Source organism: Oxyura jamaicensis, chromosome 4 (assembly GCF_011077185.1).
Source record: "Oxyura jamaicensis isolate SHBP4307 breed ruddy duck chromosome 4, BPBGC_Ojam_1.0, whole genome shotgun sequence".
NCBI lineage: Eukaryota > Metazoa > Chordata > Aves > Anseriformes > Anatidae > Oxyura > Oxyura jamaicensis.
In genome coordinates this window covers 67,294,678-67,320,200 of record NC_048896.1, presented here as the reverse complement: position 1 = coordinate 67,320,200, position 25,523 = coordinate 67,294,678, and the positions used below count along the sequence as shown (strand labels likewise).

The following is a 25,523-nucleotide window of genomic DNA, read 5'->3' as shown; positions in this document are numbered from 1 at the left end:
GTATGCATAGCCTTAGAAACACATAGAATTGGACAGCAAAAGAACAGCTGAAAGATTTAGCACAATGACCAGCAGCAGTGATCACTCAGCTAGAGCTACATACATCTTTATGTCTATCAGAGAAATATCTACATTTGAGTATTTGTAGATAGATATTTAACACAATTGAACACAATCAAAGAATGTAGAAAAATAGTCTAGCTGCAAAAGCATTAAAATGCTTGATCGGTATCAACACGATATAGAAATAATGGCCTATCCATTTCATGGGCCTAAAATAATTTAGTTAAGCTTTTCTAATTTCTACCCCCCCCTTCCCAGGTTTAAATAGATGTGACCATGTTAAAGAGATGAACAAAATTAAACATCTTTAATGATAACAACAATATATTTTGATTTAAAAAGTTCATCCAAAGAAATATAAAAACATGCCCACACTGAAGGTCCACACTAATGCAGGTGGAATAAGAAAACAGAAGCTGGTTAAAATTATTATTTTCCTGAGAATCTGATATGAGACATTCTGCTAGTTTTCAGATACTGCAAGTGTACATTATTATTAATGCAGTGTTTTAGTGGAATTCATTTTAAGGTCTTACAGGAACCACTGTTTTTCGAATCCCTATTTACTATTGTTATTTTACATCGTAAGAGGCTGCAGATGCAGGTAAAAACAAGTTTTCAATAATTATCACTTGGGAAATTCTAGTACAATAAAAAACATTGACGTGGATTTTAAAAATTCATTTCAGTGCTTGAAAAGAGGTGAAAGATCAAAATTAACCTAACTGGTCCGATAACTGACAGTCATACTATCAACACTGATCTCCTTACCTTTCCTCATCTCTTGCCAATTCAGGATCAGTCCTTGAAGGTGTGAGCTGCCCTTTTTCAATGGTACACAGCCTTATTGACTGCTGGCTCCCCCTTAAAGCACATTCACGTCACACGACACTACGCCACTTCTTAAGTCTCAAGAAAGTAATATGCAACAGACAACTATGAGGAGCTTTAGGGACCATGTTGCTTCCATTACCTTTAGCATGGTTTTAAACGGACTATCAGAGGAAAGATTTGGTCCCAGGATCTACCATCCCCTCTGAAGCCTAAGGGAAATTGCCATGGAACCTTAAGGTTAATGAGTCTTTGGCTCCAGTACCGTGTATTTTAAAAGTTTATGTGCTTATATGCACATGCATGCAGTGAATATTGCATGCATGACTTAAAATGAAGTAATCTATTCAGAATAACAACTATGGTAGTGTGAAGTTAATAAGCTGCTAAAAATCAGCTTCCAAAGATCATGACATCAGCTGTTTTGCTGTCTTTAGGAAAAAAAAAAAAAAAAAAAAAAAGCAACTTATTATTAGGTATCTGAGAATTAAATGTCAGCTTTCAGTATCCATTTGTATCACTAACATTTTTTTTTCTAGTAATGAAATAAATGACAGTGAAATAGAAATATATCTATTAGCATCTATTAGTACTTGGCAGACATCCATGCATACTCTGGCAGCATTTCTGAATCCGTTTTGTAGTATGACAGATTGAAGTGCGAGTGCTCACCTGACATTTTTATTTAGAAAGCAAGCACCCAGCTAAAACAAATTATAACTGTTGCAATATCAACAGTAAAAGAGAGATTACCTATCTGAGAATTGGTACCTTCATATTAAGGTCTCACTAAACCAGTAAATAATATAAGACTGCTGTACTAAAACCAGATACAATACTTATGCAAAGGAAAAAATAATACTTCATTTTCCACAGTTTATTCTACAGTACTGGCTAGAAATAAGGTAAAGCAACCAGAAAACTAGTAGCTGTGCCAATTGACTTGTATTTATGTCCAGCATAAATAGAAACTGATATCTCACGGCCAGTAAGATTCATTTAAAAATAATAATAATTAAAAAAAAAAAATCAAACCTAAGTTTGATCTAGTTTTGAAATAAGTTAGGTACGAATGAACCTTTAATGATTTTATGAAAATAAAGCATCCAGTAGGTACTGCTGATAAAGAGAATTGATTTAGTGCAGTTTAGAAGAAAACAGTAGTATTAAATCCTGAATCTGTGGATTGGAAGAAGCAAAAACTCAAAACCACCACACTAAAAATCATACTCTCACTCACTACGAGCTGCAGGTGGGTAATACCAGTCTATAAATCTAGAGCATGTTTGTAAGAGCCAGTGGAGATTTTTTTTTTTTTTTTTTCCCTTTTAGATTAGAACTGCAGCTAAATTTAATTAAAAGAGCTCTGCATAGTGTGCCAAGCAGTTGGTCTTTTAAGTCCTTTGCTTCCTGACAGTGAACCTGTCACAACCAAATTTTTTCAAGGTCTTTCTGCTGCAGACCTGACCTGCCTTGTAATTGCTCCATCACACCAGATCCTGCTCCTCACCTCACCTTCGGGCTGAGCGCCACGTGTCCTCCGCTGCCTGACTCCAGCAATTGGAGTCTGCCAGAGGAATACCCTGCAGTTAAGGTCTCTTTTATCATCTGTGTATTTTTTTTTCTTTGTGAATCAAAGGAAACCAGGGGAATTAACACCGAAAGTTGTTGAGTCTGTACTTTATTTAATAGTATCTTTACTACAAACCTAAAGGAGACACAGAAAAATCTTGTTCACTGCTAGTCCCATATTGCAATACTAACATCAAGAAACTTTCTAACACTTCACATTGACCAGAGATTTGATGTGGCTACTGTCTTTGACCATGGTTAATACTTCATCCTCTTGCTTGCTGATCACAGGAACACAAGAAATGGGCTATCCAAGCTGTTCTACTCCATAACTAAAACTGGCACGTATTTATGCCAAAGTAGACCTCTCTAAGTGAGTATTGCTGCTGTGAAAGGGCCGTGTGGTGAAATTCACCCAAAGAGGTTGTGCACTTTTTCCATAGTACCTCTTAAAAGCAGGAGGGAATGTACATTGGGAGAATCAGACTCTTTAATAATCTCTTTCACTTGCTATTCTGCTATGCACATCACTGTTACAGATGATTAGTGCCACTTGCACTTTTATGAGTTATGTTCTGTGTTTTTGAACTGATCCTAGTGTGTTTTTAATAGCTAAAACCTAGTACTTTTATTTTTAGAGTAAAAGCTCTTCTAAAAGTCTGTTCAACCAGAATACCACAGGGCACTTGTCTTATGCACAGGAAAAATATATTTATTATAATCCTGAACATAATGGAGCAATGGTGTTAATATTTATTTAGGGCTAGACTAAACCTTCTGCCCTGTTTATGTGATAGCACATAGTTTCATCACCTCAAGAGAAATAAGCTGTGTCAGTCCCTGACCAGATGTGGATATTCACTCTGCCCCTCCTGCTGGCTCTGCTGGAGCAGTAATATTTGTAAATCACAGACAGAGTTCACTGTTCCCTACAAATATTTGAGGATAAATTGGGAAATCATGAAGTAAGTTCACAAAGAGACATAGACCAGGCAATACGTGGAGTTACTTCACTTTTGTTTGGGAACATGGCTCCAGAAATTAAGTTAGCTCTGACTTAGGGGCCTCACAGTTCATTCATTGTAATGAATATTGGTATCTGTCAAAGGAGCCATCTTGACTCTACAGTCAGTTAGTGGAGAGCTAACAAATAACATTCTTAAAGTCTGAAGTGTCAGAATTTGATTCACTGATGTGAATCACATTTAGACAGGGGAACCGATGGTTTCTATGCTGATATTAATTTTAAAGCCTACAAATAGAGCTAGGACCACTACTTCTGACACAGAACCCTTCATTATGGACAGGTGAAATGAAACCCCTATCTCTCAAATTTCATTCTCAAATTCCACCCATGAGCTGTGATAAAAACTACAACAGTCAGTAAGACAAGTAAAGACATGGGAAAACATAAATTACCCAAAAGAAAGACATTTGTATCTGAAAAAAGTGTTTTGAACCTGGTTGCTGGCCTGCATCCTTGATTTAGGTGCTAATAATCCCAGCCCAGAGTGATCTTCTGTCTTGAACCACTACTTTCCTCAACTGTGAACATTCCTTGATCTTCTACCTTAAAAGAGCTCTCTGAAAGATTATTTTTTTTCCCACCATTACCAGAAGTGTCAACAACGTTGAGACTTTTTTTTTTTTTTTAAAAAAAAGAAAAGCATTAAAAAGCATTTCTGAAAAATAACTGATGACCAGTACATCATTTGCAATGCCCTAATTCACACAACTTGAAGCAATAGTGTACGTGGTCAGGCATGACTGATGTTGTTCTGCTCAATACATGGGTCATTTATAGATTTTTGCCAACGGGACTCTGCAATTGCAGGTTTTACTGCACTTTCCATGGGAGGAAAAAACAAAAACCTCATTACACAGCTCTCGAGTTATTAATTGACAAAGAAGCAATGTTTTTGGATTATATTTGGCTTTGCTCTAAATTTAATGAAGGCTTTTTTTTTTTTTTTTTTTTAAGAGAAAAGTACACTACCTGAAAACTTGCATCTAACATACCCTAAATATACTTCAAGATGGAACATGTATAAAGTTGATTAATTTTGAGCATTAAAATCTGCTATAAACGGTCAGCAATGTGTGAACTTCTAAGCTGCTTAAGCAGCTTGGTCTATTTAAGGCCTAAATATTTGGTTGTCTATTGGAAAATCATTGAAAATTTCTGGAATCTACAGAATACTAAGTCTTGTAAAAACATTTATATATATATATGTATATATAATTTCTGAACCAGAAACATTGAAATAAACAGCCTATTTTCTTGTACTTCTCATTCCAGTCCTAGATCAAGCTAAATAGTATTATGTAGGAAGGAGGGAACTTCTACTTTAAATTCTCAGAATAAGAAAAGATGTTTGACCAAGCATTTTGAGTGAATTTAAAAAAAAAAATAAATAATAATAAAAAAATTAATACGTCACAATCCAAGCTTTTTATCCTTGTGCTCTTAGCATTGTTAGTAGTAAAATAAAACAGCCCTTTCTTTTTGTTCTGTAATGCACTTTATTCTGTTTGTAATAATAAAAACTAAAAAGAGTTTGATTGCTAGTATTTTCAAATACATAACAAGATTAGTATTTGTTTTGTTCTCTTAGAGATACAAATACTCAATTATTTTGTTAAGGCCTTCACACCATACTTAATGGCTTTGTCTTTCATTAGTTTTGCATAATGTCATTTATCTAGTGAACTGTAAGCAGTAGCGATCAAACACTATTTAGATCACAGAACATGAGACCTGAATGTCTGAGTCAAGATACATTTGCATTCGACAAAAACAGCTATGAGCAGACACGTGATTTCATTCAATGTTTCTGATATAAACAATCACCTCCCTAATGCATGCTCAGTATTTCCAAAAAACATAACCTCATGATCTCCTGAGCTGCAAAAAAGTAAAACAAAAGCTAAAACTTATAAAAAAGGCAACCACATTATCATTCAAAATCCAGTTTGTGCTCAAGTACAGGGAAATGTAAGCAAACTAATTCCACATGGCATGAAGTTCTACTTAATACTTGTAGACATTGAAAAATTATGCATAGAGTTATGAATTTTATTTTTGATTCTGCAAGATACTAGCTATGACAATGGCAAACATTCATTCTGGCTTTATTCCTGCAATATGAAATTGCAGTTGTTATACATTTATGCCCTGGAGATTTTTTTAAAATGACTTTCAGATATCTTATCATCTTGAATGGTGAATATTGCTAAAGATGTACAAAAACAGACTGCTGGATGCCTGCTTGACAACAAATTTGAAATTAGCTATGCATAGTAGTGCCAGATACTGCCATTGGCACTTGTAAAGTATGCCAGTTTGCATTCATGGACATAATTTAAAGGACATAGCTAAATGCGACCCACCTCACAAATACAAAATAATACCACCTATGAAATCTATAAAGAAAATGCTTCTTAAACATGGCCCTTGGTTTGGGAATTATTTAACCTAATTGTCTCACTTAATAAGCAAAAGAAAAGAAATAAGCAGAACCAGGATAATACAATAAATAAAAATAACTAAATATATAATCAGACATATATGGATATTTTGAGGCAATTGTGAAGGTCTAGCAGCAAGCTGTCAATTAAAATAAATTATTAAGAAACCAACTGAAACACTAGAGAGCTACAGAATTAAGAGTGTTCTCAAGTGTTCATCACAACACCATATCCATTCGAGAATACCTGCTTATGTTTTTCACTAAGCTCTCTATTGAGCTTATGAGGTATGTATATTTCACATACCAACACCAAGGTACACATAGTATTCGTAGACCACATATAACAGACAAGAATAGAAAAAACACCTTTTAATTTTGTGGAAAAATATTCTAAAAAAATAATAATAATAATTTCTCATCTACAATGAAATACTCCACCAAAGCTTCCTGTCATACTTATAGCCTGCAAAGTTCACAAGAAACCATCAAATCTTACTGACCTGAACAAACCCATTGGCATCTGTGTTTTTTAATCAAGACACCAAATAAATCACAATAGGTTTTAACACCCAGTAAGAAGTTAGCATCTAGAGGACAACTAATATGTAAGGTACAGCTGCAGTTTAACCAGGTGCTTTGTAGGATAACATCAAACAATTTTATTAGCATCTCACAGAAAGCTGGACATCTTTTCAGAAAGAGAAAATATCCTATTAAGGAGACAATGAATAACATTTACAGACATTTCTCAGGTCTGTAAACTTATACCTTCAAAACGCCAAGGACAAAGAGACTTTTACCACTCAGTTAAGTAATGCTGTATTCCAGGAAACAAATACAAGAAAACAAAACAAACAAACAAACAAAAAGTGAATATTTACTCACCAGCCTTCTCCTTCTCTGAAATAACTGGCATAGCCTGAAGGGGGAAAAAAAGTAAAAAAGAATTAGGAGAGAAGGTAAGAGATGGAGTTAAAATGATATTCCAATGATTGCATTTTTAATAACCATCCTAGAAATCATGCCCACAAAATTCCAGTGAGAAATTACTGAGTAATTTTGAAGGAGTGAAAAAAACATGGCTGAAGATGAAATAAAACACAGAAATCTTTCTCCTGAAGAAGTCAAGAACAATTCTGCCATGGAGTTCATGAAACCAGGACTTGCGCTAGAACAGGAAAGACAACTAAACAGAGGAAGTACAGAATGAGTGAATTAAGTATAAACAGAAGAGAGCAGTCAGGACAAGAGAAGGAAAGATGGGAACAGGCAACGATCACTTTTTAGTTTTAAGCTTTCTTAGCCAAAACAAAACAAGATGTGAAGGCATTCTTTAGGATAAACTTAGGAGACAAAATTCAGATAACCAGTCATTGACCACTGAGGTGTGGCAACAAACAGTGTCAGCATTGAAATCATCATCTGTGAAAAGAGACAATGGTTTGATGGGGAAGGCCTTTGTAAGGCTGAAAATGCAAAGCCAAGATGAACTGCTGTGATTTAGTGGAATGGCAGAAATCAATTACAGAACTCAATGGGGATATGACAGAGTGATGAGTACAGAAGATAATTTCTCTGGTGGTTTTATGACAAACTTAAATGGACTTTAATAATGTTGTCTGTAACTGCAGTGTGAGTCACTGGTAATACCTCTGACCTGAATGATTACTTCTGAATTTCTATAACCATAAAAGAGAAAGTAATAAATTAATCATCTCTATTGTTATTCATATTAGCAGGCAGCAAATTTTGTTTTTAAAACATTGTTGACCTTGTCATTTGTTTCTTCCAGCTATTTCCCCAAAATATTATTTTTTTTTAATTGATGATCACCAAAACACATTAATTAACAACCAAATGTATTTTTTTGTAAGTTTTTTAGATGTTAGGTCTAAATGTTTCTAAAGCGGGTTTAGTTCAGGTAAGCAGTAGCTGGAAATACACAGAATCATAATGCCTCAGGACAGATGTGTAAGTCACGAAGTTAGTACTACTATTACTTAGGATGAAGAAGCATAAAATATCAGCATCAAAAGAAATGAAAATAAAATATCTTCTTTAGAACAGAATAGGAATATTTTTTTCCTAAGGAATATCAACATTCTTTTAGTTGCAAGCAAGCAAATAACATGAATGTTTGACTTAGAACACGTTATTGTAGCACATTTATAAATTCCAAATCCATTAAAACAGTGAGATAAAATGATGTTTTTCCTAAAGTTATGTATATAAGCAAGCCTTACTCATTAATTAAGAATTTGTATCATTTTTAGTCAAAAGTTTAGATTTGCTTAGTTTACAGAAAATTGTAAGTTCTCCTATTTTATTAAAATATTGTAAATGTAAAGGCCCTGATTTGTCTTTTTTTTTTTTTTTTTAAATCTTATTCCACAAAAAATACTTGAAAGCATTGTCCTAAATGTATGTTTTCTAAACAGAGTGTAATTCTACTGAATCAAGATGCCTTTTTTTTTTTTTTTTTTTTTTTTTGTTTCTGTTCTTGGCAAAGTAGTAGAATGAGCTAAAAATTCTGACAGAATGTTCTGTTGCCACTTAAAAGCTGAGAACAAAATCCTAAATGAAAATAACATTTCTTGAAACTTTTAAATAATGTAAACAGTGAGTGGGTTTCATCCAACACCATCTCAGACAGCCCACTTATTGGTTTAGTTTTTTGTTAATACAGATACATATGCTGCTTACATGCTGCCCAGTGGGAGAACATGGTTGTTACTTATGAGAAATGCTCTCATCTCCAGTACAGTTTTGAATTCTCTTGGGACCTTCCTCCAATGAGTTCCATATGGTCCAAATGAATTGCATTCCCAGGAAGTGATTTAACATTTCTGGCAATGGAGCAATTAAGCCAGATTTTCCTGCTTGGCCAGATGGGTTCACTGTAACTTCACATTATTTTTCACTCCTCACACAGCTGAAGAACTTGACTAACAATTTCCACATGATTAGGGCACTTTTTTACCCCCCCCCCCCCCCCATACTACAAAACCACCTATATGCTCTTTTCTTTTTATATTCCCTCAGATATCAACACCCCCCAAAGTCAGACTTCTCTATATATTTTTAATAGCACATGCTCTTAATAGCATGTGCTCTTAGCAGCACCAAGCCAAGGTTGGGGGGAAGTCCTCTAGAGGACTAAGCAGGTTTGAATTGCTTATCAGATCATTGCTGAAATACCCCTAAGACTTCGTTTTACACTAAATAGTGGGATTCTCTCCAAGTTTAAACTTACTTCAAATGTCATATTTAATATTTCTGTATGCATCCTTGCTCTACTGCAACTTATTCCCTGTAAATGTATTGTCTGCAAATACGACTTTAAAGAGTAAATAAACTATATTGATGGGACATTTTAATTTAAAACTGCAGTTGCTTTGCTCAGATATAAATGAATATGTGCAACACTGGGTTGAATAACCATTTTCTTTGAATTTTATTAGATGTTTGGTAGAAGACTGATCTGGTTACAAACAAAATGGTGGAAAATTCTAATAAATTTAAACTTAAAATTAAGATTTTGCTCACACGAAAAGCTTTGTTTGACCAAAGCTGGAATATCTGATTTTTGAGCTCTTAAGCACATTTTAAACAGGAAATAGAAATAAGTACATAGAAAAGCTTATCATTGCAAATGGTAACCATGAGAGATTCATCATGGACAGGCTGACAAAAAATACTTCGTCTGTTTTCAGACAAAGTCGTGGAAAGACCAGGGATACTGGATGTTTGAACAAGCAATTCTGTACAGCAATATGAACCGCAACCAACATCGTCTGCAGTTTTTCACTGCAGAGGAAAGAGGAAAAAGAAAATCCCCCAACCCTATTAGCTACTTCTATAACAGAGGCTGAATTTTGACTGAGTTCAGCAAAAATACTTAGCACTGTAGGTTTCTGTAACAGAAGCAGTACAGCGAGTAGATGCATGCAGTGCCTCAGTTTTAAAAGGGGAAGGTGTTATCTGCAGAGAAGAGCAAGTGTATTTGGGAGCAGCAGGAACCCGAATGCAACTTGACTCTCCCATAATTATAGTGCAAAAACATACTTTTTTTTTTTTTTTAATACCAATCTAAAATCTGCAGACAAAACTATTGTGAATTAAGGTAACTATCTTTTTGTTTCCTTGCATTCCCTAAACATGAACAGCTGTTTCACGACTGCATCTTCTGCAAAAGGCAAGAAAGTTTTTATATAACTTAGCAATAAACTTCAATTTTCCAAATGAGATTCTTTATTTTAAAAAGTGACTTAATTCACACACCCTACCCCCTAAATAATACATCTGCGTTTATGTTCTATTACAATAATAATAGAAAAAGTACATTTGGCACTATATGAATCACATTGTCAGTACTGCCAGACACCCACAACGAATATTTGACAAGGCCCTTCCATCACTAAAGACTGTCAGCTGTCCAGTCTTCTTTCATGCATGTATTTGAATAGACAATTAAGTCTATTTTTTTTTTGTATATATTTTTTTTAAATTAGGATCACATCTGTTGTCTTCCTTATGCCCAAATGATCAAACACTCAAAGAAATTAAAATTCTTTAGAGAATTTTAAAAAAGAATCTGCTTAACTTCTCACAAGTTAGGTGACATCAACACAATATATTATTACCAAGGAAAAACTAGTGAACAAAGTTACAGACTTGACGAATGACTCTTCCAGTAAAAATGGACAATCTTGTACTTGAAAGTTGATGTCATCAATGCTCAGATAGAAAGCAGATTTTAAGCATTATATAAAACTTCTCAAACAGCGCATGTTCTTTATCACCTGGGTCCTTAAATAGATGTTTTATTTTATTTAAAAGGTATACTCTAGTTTTCTTAATTCAAATAACTAGTAGTTAATTTTAATTGGGTTATAGATGGAATAAAAATCCATGATCACTCAGATAACTTAAAATTAGGGAAATAGTGCAGTTCCTAACCTGGAGTTTCCTCAGTTATATCCTCATTACAAAGTATTGAATTAATATCTCCACTGGAAAAGTGTAAGCCAAATCCTTTAGTGTTAATGAACTCGATTTGGAAAGCAAACGTTAAAAAGCCTAAACACTAGCATTTAACTGAAGTCATAGCAATAATGTAGGAGAAAAGAAATATTGGCTTATAATTCAGAATTATTAATTTTTTACAAGTTTCACAAAAATTATTTAAGCAAGTTTCCAGCTCTCTGAAGTTTTTACAACGTTGTTATTATTTTCATTTGGATACAGAATGAGAAAAAATAAAAACCACCACCAACTTTCAGGACAGACCAGCTTTAGAAGTGGAAATCTGCTTAGGTCTTTCTTCTTTGTGGTCTTTCATTTTACTGAAGATTGCAATTACTAAAAGTAGAGCAGAAGGCAATTAAAATCCACCCAACAATAAAGCTGCATGAACTAATTAACTGAATTTTAAAACGGAACTAACATCACATTCAGAAGTCTGGCTAAATTTATGACAACTCTATGAGTTTTGTTCTAGTATAAGTACAAAGCTGTATGCTTGCCTGCATATGTTCTCCTTCAGTCAGTTGTATGCACCTCTCCAGCCACCTTTTTGGTGCCTAGGTATTTCTGTTTGTTTGAGCCTCTTTATGCCACTGAGGTCACTCACAGAGACCCCTTCTAGTTAGCTGGTTGGCAGTTCTCCCTCCCTGAGACACTTGCCAAGGGCATGTGCTTGAGGTGGTCTGGTAGCTTCCTACATCTTCATCATTCAGCTGGCATAGCATGACTCTTGCTGGATTGGAAGTGCAAAAGCAAAGATGCACAATCACTGTCTTGCACTGTGTTTGGTGTTACGATGGGCTTGCCATAGATCAAGGTAAGCTTCCAATGCTCTGAAGTCTGTCATAATCACATACAGCTGGTTTATAAGACACATAACAGCAACAGCCTGTCTGCAGCTTGTCCTCCATTAAGTAGAATTTGGCCATAGTATAGAATAAAGCCCTGTCTCTTTAGGGGTGCTTTTGAAGACTTTAACCTTCAGAGCAGCATCTGGGAATTTCTCAGTACCCTGAGAGTCTTCACTACACATTTTTTGTGGAAAACACACCCACACACCCTAACAATCACTAATTAAGTAGAAGTTGTCTGATCTCATATCATTTGCGTATCAGGTCTTGAAATAAAAACAAATGTGTAAAATAAACTTGGTTTTGATACTTCCCAGAATTTCTCCAGGAGAAAGGAACTTTTATATAGCTTCTGATAGTAACACTGTGTGCTTCCCTCCAGTTCCACCAAACATATGCATCTCTTCCCTAAAGGAAATATAACTTGAATGTTAACACCAAAGCTGAGATGTGACACACTACCTCTAGAACTGGAGCAGCCCCAAGAGTTCTCATGCTTTTCATCAGTCAGCAGAGGTTCTATTAGGGTTCATTTACACATACAGAGCTTTTTCCCAAGCTCAGAAGTCATTTGTTTAGCTAATATTTGTCTTATAAAACCTTTTACAATAACAAACACATCAATAAACCCTGAAACATTGGCAAAGCTGAACTACTTGAGAACCAAAGGGCACCCAACTCTAAGGCAGCAGTAAGAGGTAATTAAAATCTCATGTTTCCAATTTGTTTCAACATCATGTAATGTCTACAAATGTGATTTTACCTTAAAGCCCTTAAATCTGGAAAATGCTTCCACATGGCTGACAAGAATCCCAGGTGATTTTACTCATCCCAAGAAAAGAAAGTCATTCTTACTAATTTTGAAGGCTGTAGCTGTGAAAATTAGTAAACTTATCCCATTCCAGCAAGTGCCAGTCTACAGAAATTCAGAAGCTTCATATATCATGTTCATGAGATAACTGAGAACAAATTAACAATATAAATCATCAGATATGTAAATGAGCAATCTGATTCTAGTGCTCTTTCCATGAGGTCAGCCCAAATCTACTAATTGATTGCTATCTACGTTTTTAAAATCCGCTACCATTAGTCCCCTGGATCTCTCTTGGGTTAGCAGGAATATCTTCTTATTTGAATTTCTTGAAATACAACGGATTGGTATTTATGCTACTCAAGGAAGATCTTACTATGTTAAGCTTTATATTCTGAAAAAGAAAATCAGATATAGAGCGTTGTAGCAACTGATTGATACTGGGAGGAAAGCAAACTGTTGACACCTACTCACACTCTGATCCTGTTTGAGTTTTGAGTTTGCTCTTGAATCTCTGCAGGTAACCCCAGCTGTCTACTCTTCTCATTGTCAGCAGCTGCAGGCTGCCTTTTTTTTTTTTTTTTTTTTTAATTATTTTTTTTTTATTCCCTCCTCCTTTCTCTCAAAATAAAAAAGAAAACCCCAAGAAACTAATTTTTAAAACATGCTATGTATGCTTTGGCACAAACCTTTATGTTAATAATCTCATGTGAATTCAGTGACTGTGATAGTACATTTGTTCGACCAGGTGGGAAAGGAAAAAAAGGAGATCCCTACAGAGGCTCTTGATCTTGAACTTCATTCAAGCATAGAAGAATAAATTCCTACAAAAGTTGTATCTCTTCTGTCATGATGAAACCCTTACTTTCTACAGAAGATCACAGCTCTTTGCTCAGGATCTGAAGAGTCACATAATAACAATGCTAATCATAATGTGATGGAGAGAAGAGGTGGGTAGCATGTCAGACAGAATCAGTAATAGTTTTGGGAGAGCCACACGGGGATTTTATTCTGGAACTAAGAGCATCTAACTTTGGCAGGTATTAGAAGTGATCATAAGAGCTCAAGTGCAAAGTTAATGTATTTCTTTAAGTTATCATTGAGACAGCTAGGTGTGATAATTGCCACATCGTCTTGGTTTACTAAAACATGAAGCAAAATCGATTAAAATAAATGACTGTTTGCTTTTACAAGTAGAAAGCAAATGACGAGAAGTAGAAGCACATAACCACAGTAGCTTTGTCTTGGGGAAGAGGGGGAGGTTGAAGGAATAAATTCTCAAATACGCTATCTGGATCTTGTTTGTCTCTTTGATCATATTCTTGGTATCTCAGTTTGTTCATGCTTCAACTCATTGTGAGTGTGAGTTTAAATCACCAAACACTACTGTGACCTTACACTATTTCTCTAAGTCATAGAAGAGAAGGATAGCTGAAAGAAAATGGAGGTTCTTGGGGTATTCTGCATATGCAGTGTGCTAGCCTTTAAACGCTTTTCAGGGTTTGGGAGTGACAGATACACTAAAAGAAAAAGACATCTTGCTAGTGAAAATGTAAGAAAACTGCTTTCCAGTTCATTCAAGAACTTAGGTTTCTTTCAAGATTTTTTTTTTTTTTTTAGTAGGAAATGCATTGTTTATATGAAAATAATTCCCCTTTTCCATTAGGGGAAGGAGAGAAAAAAAAAAAGGCAGAAATATGTAACAAGGAAAGATGAGAAGTTCTTTATCACTGAGAAAAGAAACAGGAGTGATGTCTCCTAAAAGGGCCTAAGGAGATGACGCACAGTAGTTTTTTTTAATCCAAATATAACAATGAAAGTTCTAAAAAATACTCCAATCCCATGAAAACTCTCTTTGGAAAACAAAACATTCATCTGCACAGCTGTTTTATGCTAAAATGCTTGTAACCAAATCCCTGTTCTTTTGTTTGAGGAAATAAATATATAACCATTTCTGCTTTAATACCAAAACTCTGCTCAAACTGAGTATCAAGTTTCCTTTGCTCGTATAGCCAAAAGCTTGCTTCCCCTGGTATGGTTAATAAATCAAATATATATTTCATCTTCCATATAGTTTCCTCAGCTGGAATTATTACCAGTATAAGCAGTGCTCCAGGTCTGGTGTACATTTCTTCTCCTATTACATTTCTCTAGGATCTTGCAGCTCCTTGCTTAACTCAGTAATGCCTGAGCAAACTTTTTGTAGTACATACCTACATGAACAGGCACAGGAATAGAGAACACACATACTACACCATTTTATTTCCAGGTACTATCTGTCAAGCTAGAATCTTTGATGTCATAAAAATCCAGAAACCAATAGAAGTGCTCATGTCTATAAAACTTCTCATGCTGCTGACATATTTTCCATGTCTGGGAGGAAGGAAGACATATTTTACACCTGGGAGATGTTTTGCAGTCAACTGTAGTGAACTCTAGATTCCACTCACCACCTTAAGGTTCAGCCATAGAAATGGCAAATTATTTTTTCTTAATTAACAGGTATAATCTTTTTCTATTCAAACAACAGCTAACAAAGCTTGTGAAGGATAAGTTCTGTCTGCAAATCCTTTATCTTATAAACTCCTTTTATGGGATACTTAGAAGTTGGGCATGTTCAATATTGGCATTCATTTACCTAATACATGTCCCAAGCAATATTATTTTCTATAAAAGAATTTCCATTTTAATGATATCTTTCTAATTAGTGGGGGAAAAAAAAGAAAAAAGACAAATTAGTACAGATGCAGAACACAATTCTGCTAAAGTCAGTCAGATGTTTGCCAATTACTCCAGGAAGTGAAGCCTCAAGTTGACACTGCCTGACTCAGAATCTTCTCATTTATGTTGTCTCCATTCCCTTTTGAAAGACAGTTTTGTGTGTGCATATCTGCACAGAAATTTATATCTACCACTAAAAGTAAGCATTTGTATCAAGACTTACTAATCACTACATTTACTATGAAGACAGTCTTTTTAAGATCCTTCCTCTTCCAGAAGTTTCAAAATTGGTTTTCTTTCAAGGTCATTTTTTTTTTTTTATTTTGTTTTGAATTTTATTTTGGGTTTCTGCAGGCACTAAGCAAAGAAGTATCTCATCAACATTTGTGTTCCCACGCTATTCCCATGAAAATCTCACTCGGGCTTGCAAACAGATGCACTGCAGATCCTGAGAGTAATAAGTGGGTCCAATTCTGTGAAGTGTTGGGCATTTTTTTTTTTTGTGTGTGTGTATCCCCAGGAACATGCCCTAATAGAACAGTTTCTTTCTGAATTGTTTCAACTTTCCCAAAATTTGTGTGGCATAGTACAAAAACGTAGTTCACAGTTTCTAAGCTTTCAAAACTTTCCAGCGGGAAACAGCACACAAGAGTCCAAGCACACTCTTGGCTTTCATACTAATACCAGTCCCCTGAGGAGAGTTTGACTTATTCCATATTTTAGTTAAGAGGGACTATTACAAGTATGAAACATTTTCTGCAAAAACACTTTTGACTGAATCTCATGTTCACACTCAACTCTTCTACAACCAATATTTCACAAGCATTTAAAAATATTCCTGGCCATTAACAGTGGTGCAAAGAAGTCCAGAAAGCCACAATTCCTGTTTCGCCACATGAAAAGAGTAGGTGTTTTTTGCAAGCAGATAGTCTGCAGACGGGCAAAGTAAATTTCTGGCAAAACAGATGTATTTCATATGAAAAGAAAAAAAAAGGATTTGTGAAATGAATTAATGAATTATACAGGTAGAATAAATGTAAAGTTTAAATCCACCCACGTTACTTCCTAGTTTTGTATGTAAATTTAAATTATGAAACTGCCACAGAAAGGGTAGTACTTTTTTTTTTTTTTTTTTCTTTTAAGGATTCATTGCATGTGTCTTGGCAGCTAAGTAAACAAAAATATGTCTTAGTGAAAACCCCACAAACAAAACAACACTATACAAGTCCTTCTACCAGGAAACTGGTGCCTGTTTTTCATTGGAAAGAACACAACAATGCATTACCCTTGACCACCCATGTACTTAAGACCTTGTAAACTCAGTATTTGCATGCTGAACTTGACGAGGAAAGAATAGTGTGTTTGCAGAAAGTTATAAAAATGTCTCTCAAGACAGAAGTTTAGAATGAAAGTTCTATTTTATATTTTCCTGTGTTTTGATTTGAAAATAAAAGTGGTGATAGAAGTTGGGGGGTACTCATCACCTTGAGATCACTGAAAAAAACCTCAGCCTTTAGTAATTGGTGCCAAGGAGAGGGAAAGAAAGAAAGAAGCCAACCTATATTACAGAATCACAGAATCACAGAATTTCTAGGTTGGAAGAGACCTCAAGATCATCAAGTCCAACCTCTGACCTAACACTAACAGTCCCCACTAAACCATATCCCTAAGCTCTACATCTAAACGTCTTTTAAAGACCTCCAGGGATGGTGACTCCACCACTTCCCTGGGCAGCCCGTTCCAATGTCTAACAACCCTTTTGGTAAAGAAGTTCTTCCTAACATCCAACCTAAAACTCCCCTGGCGCAACTTAAGCCCATTCCCCCTCGTCCTGTCACCAGGCACGTGGTGATTAGATCAAGACTTTTACAGTCTGCCTCTTTATATTCATAGAATAGAATCATAGAATATTCCGAGTTGGAAGGGACCCATAAGGATCATCAAGTCCAACTCCTTGCACCGCACAAGTCTACCCAGAAGTTGTGACTTAGTGCACAGTCCAAACGTTTCTTAAATTCATACAGGCTTGGTGCAGTGACTGCTTCACTGGGGAGCCTGTTCCAGTGCGCAACCACCCTCTCAGTAAAAAATCTCTTCCTGATATCTAGTCTGAACTTCATCTTCCTCAGCTTCACCCCATTCCCACGGGTCCTATCACTGGTGTTTATGGAGAATAGGTCACCTGCCTCTCCACACCCCCTTGCGAGGAAGTTGTAGACTGTGATGAGGTCCCCCCTCAGCTTCCTCTTCTCTAGGCTGAACAGGCCCAGTGACCTCAGCCGCTCTTCATATGTCATCCCCTCCAGGCCCTTCACCATCTTCGTCACTGTCCTCTGGACACTCTCCAACAGTTGAATGTCCTTTTTGTACTGTGGTGCCCAGAACTGCACACAGTACTTGAGGTGAGGCCGCACCAGCGCAGAGTACAGTGGGACGATCACTTCACTTGCCCTACTAGCGATGCCGTGCTTGATGCACCCCAGGATACGGTTGGCCCTCCTGGCTGCCAGGGCACACTGGCTCATATTCAACTTGCTGTCAACCACGACCCCCAGATCCCTCTCTGTGGGGCTGCACTCCAGTGTCTCGTCGCCCAGTCTATTTTCATCTCTATTTTGTACTTCTAATCTTGTTAAAAATAGACCATTCTGATTTGCTTCTGTTAGGCAAATCCTACTCCCAAATCCTACTCCCTGCCATCTGGGTTTAGGATGATTTAGAGAGAGAAAGGAGAAGTAAGGACCCAACAGGTTAGGGACTATTTATAGAAGCTGTATGTATTCCAGCCTGTGAGGCTAAATAAAATCTACCCAAGCATGCTGAAACAGATGACTGATGTGGTTGCAGGCCCACTAATTGAAAAATCATGACTGTGATGGCCGGAAAAAGACTTAGACTCCCATGTTCAAAAAAGGCAAAGAGGAAATTATCTCCACGCTTGCCAGCTCACCTCAGTCCAGGGAAAGATCATGGAGCACACCATTCCAAAGACACGAGTAAAAAGAAGGCAATCAGGAGCAGTTAACACTAATTTACTAGGAGCAAGTCTTCAGCCTGATTTGCTTTCCACAATGAAATCACTGGCTACATGGACAAGAAGAGAGCAGTAGATGTAATGTACCTTGACTTTAGTAAGACTTTGTGCATTGTCTCCCAAAGCAATCTCATTTATAAGCTGAGAAAGCATGGACTGGAAATGCAGACAGTAACACAGGTTTAAAATTGACTAGCTAACATAATTCAAAACTGTCAAACAATCCGAATAGACAACTTTAGTTAGCATATCCAGATCAAAACTGGCATATTTTTCAGAGTTTTTAGCATGAGGACAGAACTCTGCAATTAAGCTACTATTGGCACTTCTTTTAAATGCAGGACAATATGGTTGAGAAGATAATGACAAACATTCCTGAACACAGAACGGCACCTCAGCACTTAGGAATAGATGAACTTCTGTGAAGGGAGAATCAGGGACATTTCATGGACTCCAAGAAATAATGAGGATGGAGATGGTGAAGCATAGACACTTGTGGAAAGTGAATTAAGCTCCCTGCTGTGTGTACGGAGCTTGGCTTATATGACAACAAAGTGCGTGAATGTCTTGTGAAAACATCATAAAGGCATCATTTCAAAAATTGAAATCCAAGCAGAAAAAAGAGGTTGGCTTAAAGCATACCATTACGGATATATGACAGCTTGTCTTGGAGAACTTCTCTCAATGGATATCAGGAAGACAAGTAAAGGCAGTAACAGGAGATGGTGTTGCTGTAAGTATTAATAACAAACTTTCATGTGTTTCCAAGAGGTCTGAACAAACTCAGTCTGTGATTGTGAGAATTTGACAGCATTTACAAGTGCATGTAATTTCAAAGCTGCATTTGAACAGGACTAAATAACCTAAACTTTCAGCTTAATAAACACCACACAAAGTAACACAGATTTCAGAACTCGCTCTCCTCATTTCTCTATGTCTTATGAAACCTGTAAGTCCCTAACTGACTCACAGTAACCTTGTGCAGTCCTGAACACAGAGATACTGATACAGAAACAAATTATGATGAAGGTGAGGCTAAGAAAAATATGTCACGAGAGAATGCTTTTTGTATTTTGTTACTATAAAGTGTATTTGCAGACAGCCTCTACCCTTAACAACCCTCAAGAAGGTATATAAAATCTTTTTCAGCTACAATTTCTGTCTGCTGTTGAAAATCTCAATGTTCTGATAGCAATTAAAATCTGTTAAGACCATCAGTAATTACAAAGTACTGAAAAGTATGACTTGATGTTATTCCTATTTCTATTGCAAGTTGTCTAACGTAAGTCTTCTAAGAGTCAAAGAATTTCAGTAATGCAGTTATCTTTTCTCCTAGATTGTCTTTTTTGGTCTTGTATGGTCTTGCTCAAAATTTCCACCTGAGTATTTTCAGGTTTTATATGCCTGGACCCAATATTACAGAAGTTTCATGACACAAATCAGGAACAGAGCATACTATCAGTATTTCTGCCAGTTGTGTCCAGAGATTCCTCCTGAAAACTGGCTTAGAACAGGAGGTAAACAGGAGAGAAGAAGAGTTCCTGGCCATCACTGGCCATCTCTGCCCTGTATGCTATCTCCATTTCTGATGAGCGCTTCATAGAAAAGTACAGCTGGTCCTTTCTTCTCTGAATATCCCTTACAAGTCAGGGGAAATCACTCTGTTCTGATGCCTAGGGGTGATCAAATCAAGTGCAAGGTTTTATTTTATTTCCTACTTTACTAAAGAACTAAAACAAGAAAGTTTCAGGCACCCTGCTTGAAGGCAAACAATTTTGATCTTCTCATAACCTAGTGAAAAAATGATTGTGCATGGAAACTATTGGAACAAGACAGACCTCTGTAACCATGTCACATCTTACCTATGCATTAAGATAAAGACTTAATTTAAATCTGCAACCTCCTCTAGTAAGCAATATCAACTATTAACTATCTTTGTGCTATGAAAGTGAATGTTATTGCAAGGTTGAATTTCAATTGCGTTCTGTAGCAAATGAATCTTCTTATGCCTTTGCTGGCAAGACTTAAAAGCTGTCCACTCTTTGATATCTTTTCCACATTCCTACATAAAGTTATCAAACCACTCATTATCCTTTGGGCTGATTCCTAAGTGCTTACCAGGAACTGAAGATATGATATGCTATCAAAGTACTCACTTCTGAAGTTTCAGACTTGGCTAGAAGTGACAAAATTAACCCCAGTTCCACATATGTGTATTTATTTAATTTGAATTACCTGTGGATAAATGATGTTTTCCAGAAGTAAGCACTGGGCATGATCCCTGAACACTGTTACAGCTCTGTCACAAGAAATTTGGTAAGAATAAACACCAATTTAAGAAAAATCAATGGCAAGTCTTCCTCAACTTTGGCAAACACTGAACTGGATCCTACATCAACAAAGACTAGATTTTCACCTGATCTCTTCTGACTTCAAACATGAAGGGACTTGATGTTCCTTCGGGCAATTCAATTTCACCTTCATGAGGTACTTCAGTGGCCTGCTCAGCTTTACAGTCTGCAACTGATATAAAGCTTGCAAGATTTGGTATCTGGGAACCAAATGAGTGTACATTTTTAAGAAAGTCCCACCAGGGCTTTGTCATGTTGTGCCTCCCAGAGGAAGCAGGTGAGCTGTTGAGCTGCCTCATGCTCAGAGGGCCTTCTGTCACCTCATTCACAAATCCACTGATAACACAAAGCCCGCATCCTGCTGCCAACTATAGAAAGAAGTCTGAAAGCGATTACCCTCCACCACTCCCCAGGTATTAAGAGTAGAATAGAAAGGGACAAGACTTGTGCCTTATCCTGTAGTGTTTGGTTAGAAGAGCCATATAAACAAGAATCTTGAAATTTTGTTTAAGTATTTTCTAATATGATGCAGACTATAATAATTAAATTATTTGTTATTTAACTCAGTACTATAATGCTTGAAAATAATTTTCTCAAAGTAACGTAAGTCCTTATTTCTAAATATTCTGCTATCCAGACTTTGTGATGAACAACTTATGAAACCTCTTTTTTTTTTAGTTACTTAGATAGTCAGAGTAGAGCATGGATACTCTAACGAAATGCTCTAATGTTCTGTTAGTCTCTCTCAATTGGGTGAGTTCATCGTCTAGGTGAAGAGCAGCTCTTTAATGCAGTGGGAACAATTTTAATGAACAGCTGATTGTGCCAAGACTTGGAAGAGTCACAGAAGGAACTGCTACAATTTTTCTCAAGTACTGCCCTTTAATGGAAGGATAACTGTACTATTTGGGAACACATTTGCTCAACTGAGTGAGAATTAGTTCCAGAGTATCCAGAATCTGACAGTCAGAGCAGATTTGTTTAAAGCAGTGATGGAAATACAAATGCTTTTTTAAACACCGGAGCTCCCAGTGCTAAAATTTATGTTTGAACTGCACCGATGCTTGCAACAGTGGAAACTTCATACATGCCCATACAAAGCCCATGAGACAAAAACATGGAAACAGCATAATTACTAGTTTGAGGAGCTGAGCTACTAGAACTTCAGTGAAAACAATAAGGAGAGATTGAATAGCTAGAATTGCTTCTGTGGGAACTTCAGATAACCACACAGAACTCAACAGGAATTAGGAAAGAATTTCCCATGCATTTTATGGAACAAGTTACATATGCCACATGGATTCATGCACTATGGTGATTAACTGGTTGGAAGAACTGAGTTCATTTCTCATTTTGGAAGGTGATACTGATGGCATTTTTGGGGGGGGGTAGAATGGGCTAATAATACTGTCAGGCCACGAAAAAGCAGGGAATGCAAAAACGTGCCATTTTTTTGCAGTAAATCTTAAAGATTATCCATTAGCTGATGACAAGGATGCGTGGTTTTTTGAAACAGAAGTATAACAAAGTAACATAAAGTTACTTTTAAAAGTAAACATAAAAATATAATTTATTCATGCAGAACAACAATAAAAGGCCAGTATTTCGTAGTTAGGAAAGAGAGAATCTTTACAAAGAAAGATCAAACTAGGCAAAAAATACATGCAGACATTTTTTTAAATTCCTGTCTGGTTTGTATCAATAATATCAGCCTTTTATTTAAATTTCCTAGTTGATTCCTCATTGATGCTTTCCTTTCTATAGTGATGTATGTTCCTGTATAGTGGTGTATGCTTTCCTTTCTATAGTGATGTATGTTCCTGTATAGTGGTGTATGTTCCTGGCCTAGAGTAATAATTTTGTCATGCAATTTCCATATTTCAAAATACAAACTATTTGCTGTATTTGCTGTCTGAAACTGCTTTCATCTTCATTTGTACAGATAGTCAAGACTCACCAATTTCAAAGAGAAATTCTCAGTCATCATCATCAGATTTTACCTAACACTGTCCAAAGCAGTATCTTCATTCCTACTCTTTTGTTCCTTGCTTCTGATCTTTACTCTGAGGCTGATTTTGATCACACTGATTTGTTTGGTTGTTTCTTTCTTTCTTTCTCCCAGTGTGCCTTCTTTCCAGGAAGACAAAGATGATCACAGTACCTGGTCCACTAGCTTTTTCATGTTTTTCTCTATTTGTATAGAATGAATTACAAACGCCAGCTTGCCAATCATACAATATTTCAGGTTTCTCTGAACTGCTCTGTTTTCCCCCCAACACTTCTAAGCTTCCCTTCCCTCATCAAATGCTGTCCCTAGCCCATTGTAATTTGAAGACAAGTAAGTCAATAAGAAAATGTTTTAGAAAAGGTTTTACTCACTGATCAATCTGTCAACTTTTTGTGTTTTTTGGCTGTGTCCTATTGTGCACTGTCTTACCTTGGTCATTAAACTGAAAACTGCTTCAAAAAGGACTGTAACTGAAATTTCAGAGCATACGTGCAGTAATTAAAAAAAAAATGGTAATAGGTAACAGTGGTAGCTTGTTAGTATGTTTCCTTTCATTCTCATAAGATCAGCCATGCTTACACTTCACAAACCTATTTTTAAGTGGTGACAACATTATTTGTATTACTGAAGCACTCAAAACCCACAGACTTGGACCACAAGCTCATTGTGCAAGATCCTGTACAAACAGGGCAAAAGAATTACCCATACACCAAAAAGAATGCAATTAGTATAAAGCAAGAATCCTCATGCAGACTGATGTGGGAGTATGTGTGTTTTGAGTAGTCTGAGAACACAGTGATTGTGAATGATTTCAAACATTTTCAGATACCCCAGAAAAAAACGTACACTAAAGAAAGCATGGGGAACAGTCAATGAGATAACTTTGCTGGTATATGTGAGCAGGCTCCTAAGAAGGAAAAATATGAAGGCATCTAGTCTCTTGTAATCCACTTTCACCTGAAATTGTGAATGTTACCCTATGAGTCTTTTTCTAAAGTATTAGAATTTCATAATCCTAAAAATTCATGGAATCTAGAATACTTTTAAAATCTAGAATCTATGATCTTTAAAAAAAAAAAAAGCACAGTAATACATACAGATTATTTCCAAAGGTATGTTCATTTCCTTTCTTGAAATCTCTAAAAGTCACAGCAACAACCAGATTATATTCTTTGTAAACTGCTTCCTCCTTCCATCTGCTGTGAAACATGAACTGTTATTATCCTTTCCTTTCCTCCCACTTCTAGTTTCCTCTCAAAGAGGATCATCCACTTCTGAAGACTCCCAACCCTCAGCCCCTGCGGCATACAGCTGCTCCAGAGGCCAATACACCCTTATGGCTCCTGTCTCCTTTGCCTCCTTCATATCTAATAAGATTACGAGAAACAGTGACAATTCTGGAGCTTTTGAAGACTGTTCAGGAATTTACGAAACACGTTAATGTACTTCATGTGCTGGAAGGGCTGTACTAAACTCCCTCTTTAAGTGTGTACGTATTAGATATTTTCTAAAGCTCTATCATTGCCATAAGAAGACATATAAAAATTTGTGAGCTGCCCAAATCTATGACAGAGCCCATAAAAATATGCATTAAAGATTTTATTATGCCACGAATGACATCATTATTAAATAAGTTAATATTCCTTAACAGCTATTACTCTTTACAAGTCATGGATAACAGGACTAAAGCATATTTATGTCACTGCATGCTTACACGCTGAATTTGTTGCAAGATTAGGGTCCAAAATGCTGTTTATTTCCCCACACCAATCTTTCACACTACAACTTTAGAGCAGTCCAGCATACTCATAGCAACTAGGTCATTAAAAATAATAGCAATAGTCAAAGGAGACTTAACAGGAAAAAGGCGTTTCTTACACTAATTTCTATACACTATTCTATTTCTTTACACTAATTGATATTAGTGTAAGCAACTGCTTACACTAATAGCAATTAATGACAAAACACAGCACTGAAAGTGTAAAAGGTATGCTAACTTGAAGGAATCTTCTTCGCATATTTTGATAAACTTCACCTACCCCATTTGTAAGAGATTAAGGAAGTTTAGAATTAGAAAATACATATGTTATACAAGTATGGCAGTCCAGAAGAGCAAGCTGACAGGCAGACACCCGTGAAATGCCCCTTTGGAATTTGTGCATCCTGGCTTTCCCCGCTGCCGGCAGCCTGGGCAGCAGCAGCAGGCAATCTGAGCAGACTCACGTTCTGCAGGACCCTGCAGCAGAACCACCGATGACCCCGAGCGATTAAAGGTCAACAAACTTCAGCCTGAAGCAACCGTGCTATGAACTTTGGCACATTCTGAGTCGGCTCCCGCTGGTTTGTTGCCTTTGGCCCTTATCTTGCAGTTTAGCAAGGATTGTGAAATTCTGACTAAAGTTACAAGACAGATCGGTTCTGACTCAAGGTCTCGCTCTTCAAATATCCTCGGTCTTCAAAATTCCTTTGGCAAATAATCTCATCTATCTGCTAACATTTTCCAATAGGTGTGTCAAAGGGCCCAATGACAACAGAAGTCTATAAATATCAAGAGCTGTATGGAAACATGATCAGAGTCTCTAAGGTAGCACTTTGGCAAAACTACCTGCATGTGTACAAACTTTAACCTGCAACTGAGAAAACACTCCCTCTTTGAACCTAGTACTGTGTACTGCTTTGAGGTGGGAAGAAGAAGGGAAGAACTACTTCAGAAAATTGCAAATATCTTTGGAATATGAGAAGAAATATAAGAAAAGAAGAGGAGCTACCCACTTGCAAAAGTGCTT

At 36.4% G+C, this 25,523-nt stretch overlaps 1 protein-coding gene across 3 annotated transcripts in view; it reads right to left on the bottom strand.

Moving 5' to 3' along the window:
• Positions 1-25,523, bottom strand: part of DLC1 (DLC1 Rho GTPase activating protein) — a 286,531-nt gene that overhangs the window by 123,389 nt on the left and 137,619 nt on the right. For all 3 annotated transcript variants that reach the window (XM_035323410.1, XM_035323411.1, XM_035323409.1), the window contains one exon: positions 6,822-6,855. In XM_035323410.1, the coding sequence (XP_035179301.1) occupies positions 6,822-6,855 (34 nt within the window). The remainder of the gene's footprint in view (positions 1-6,821; positions 6,856-25,523) is intronic.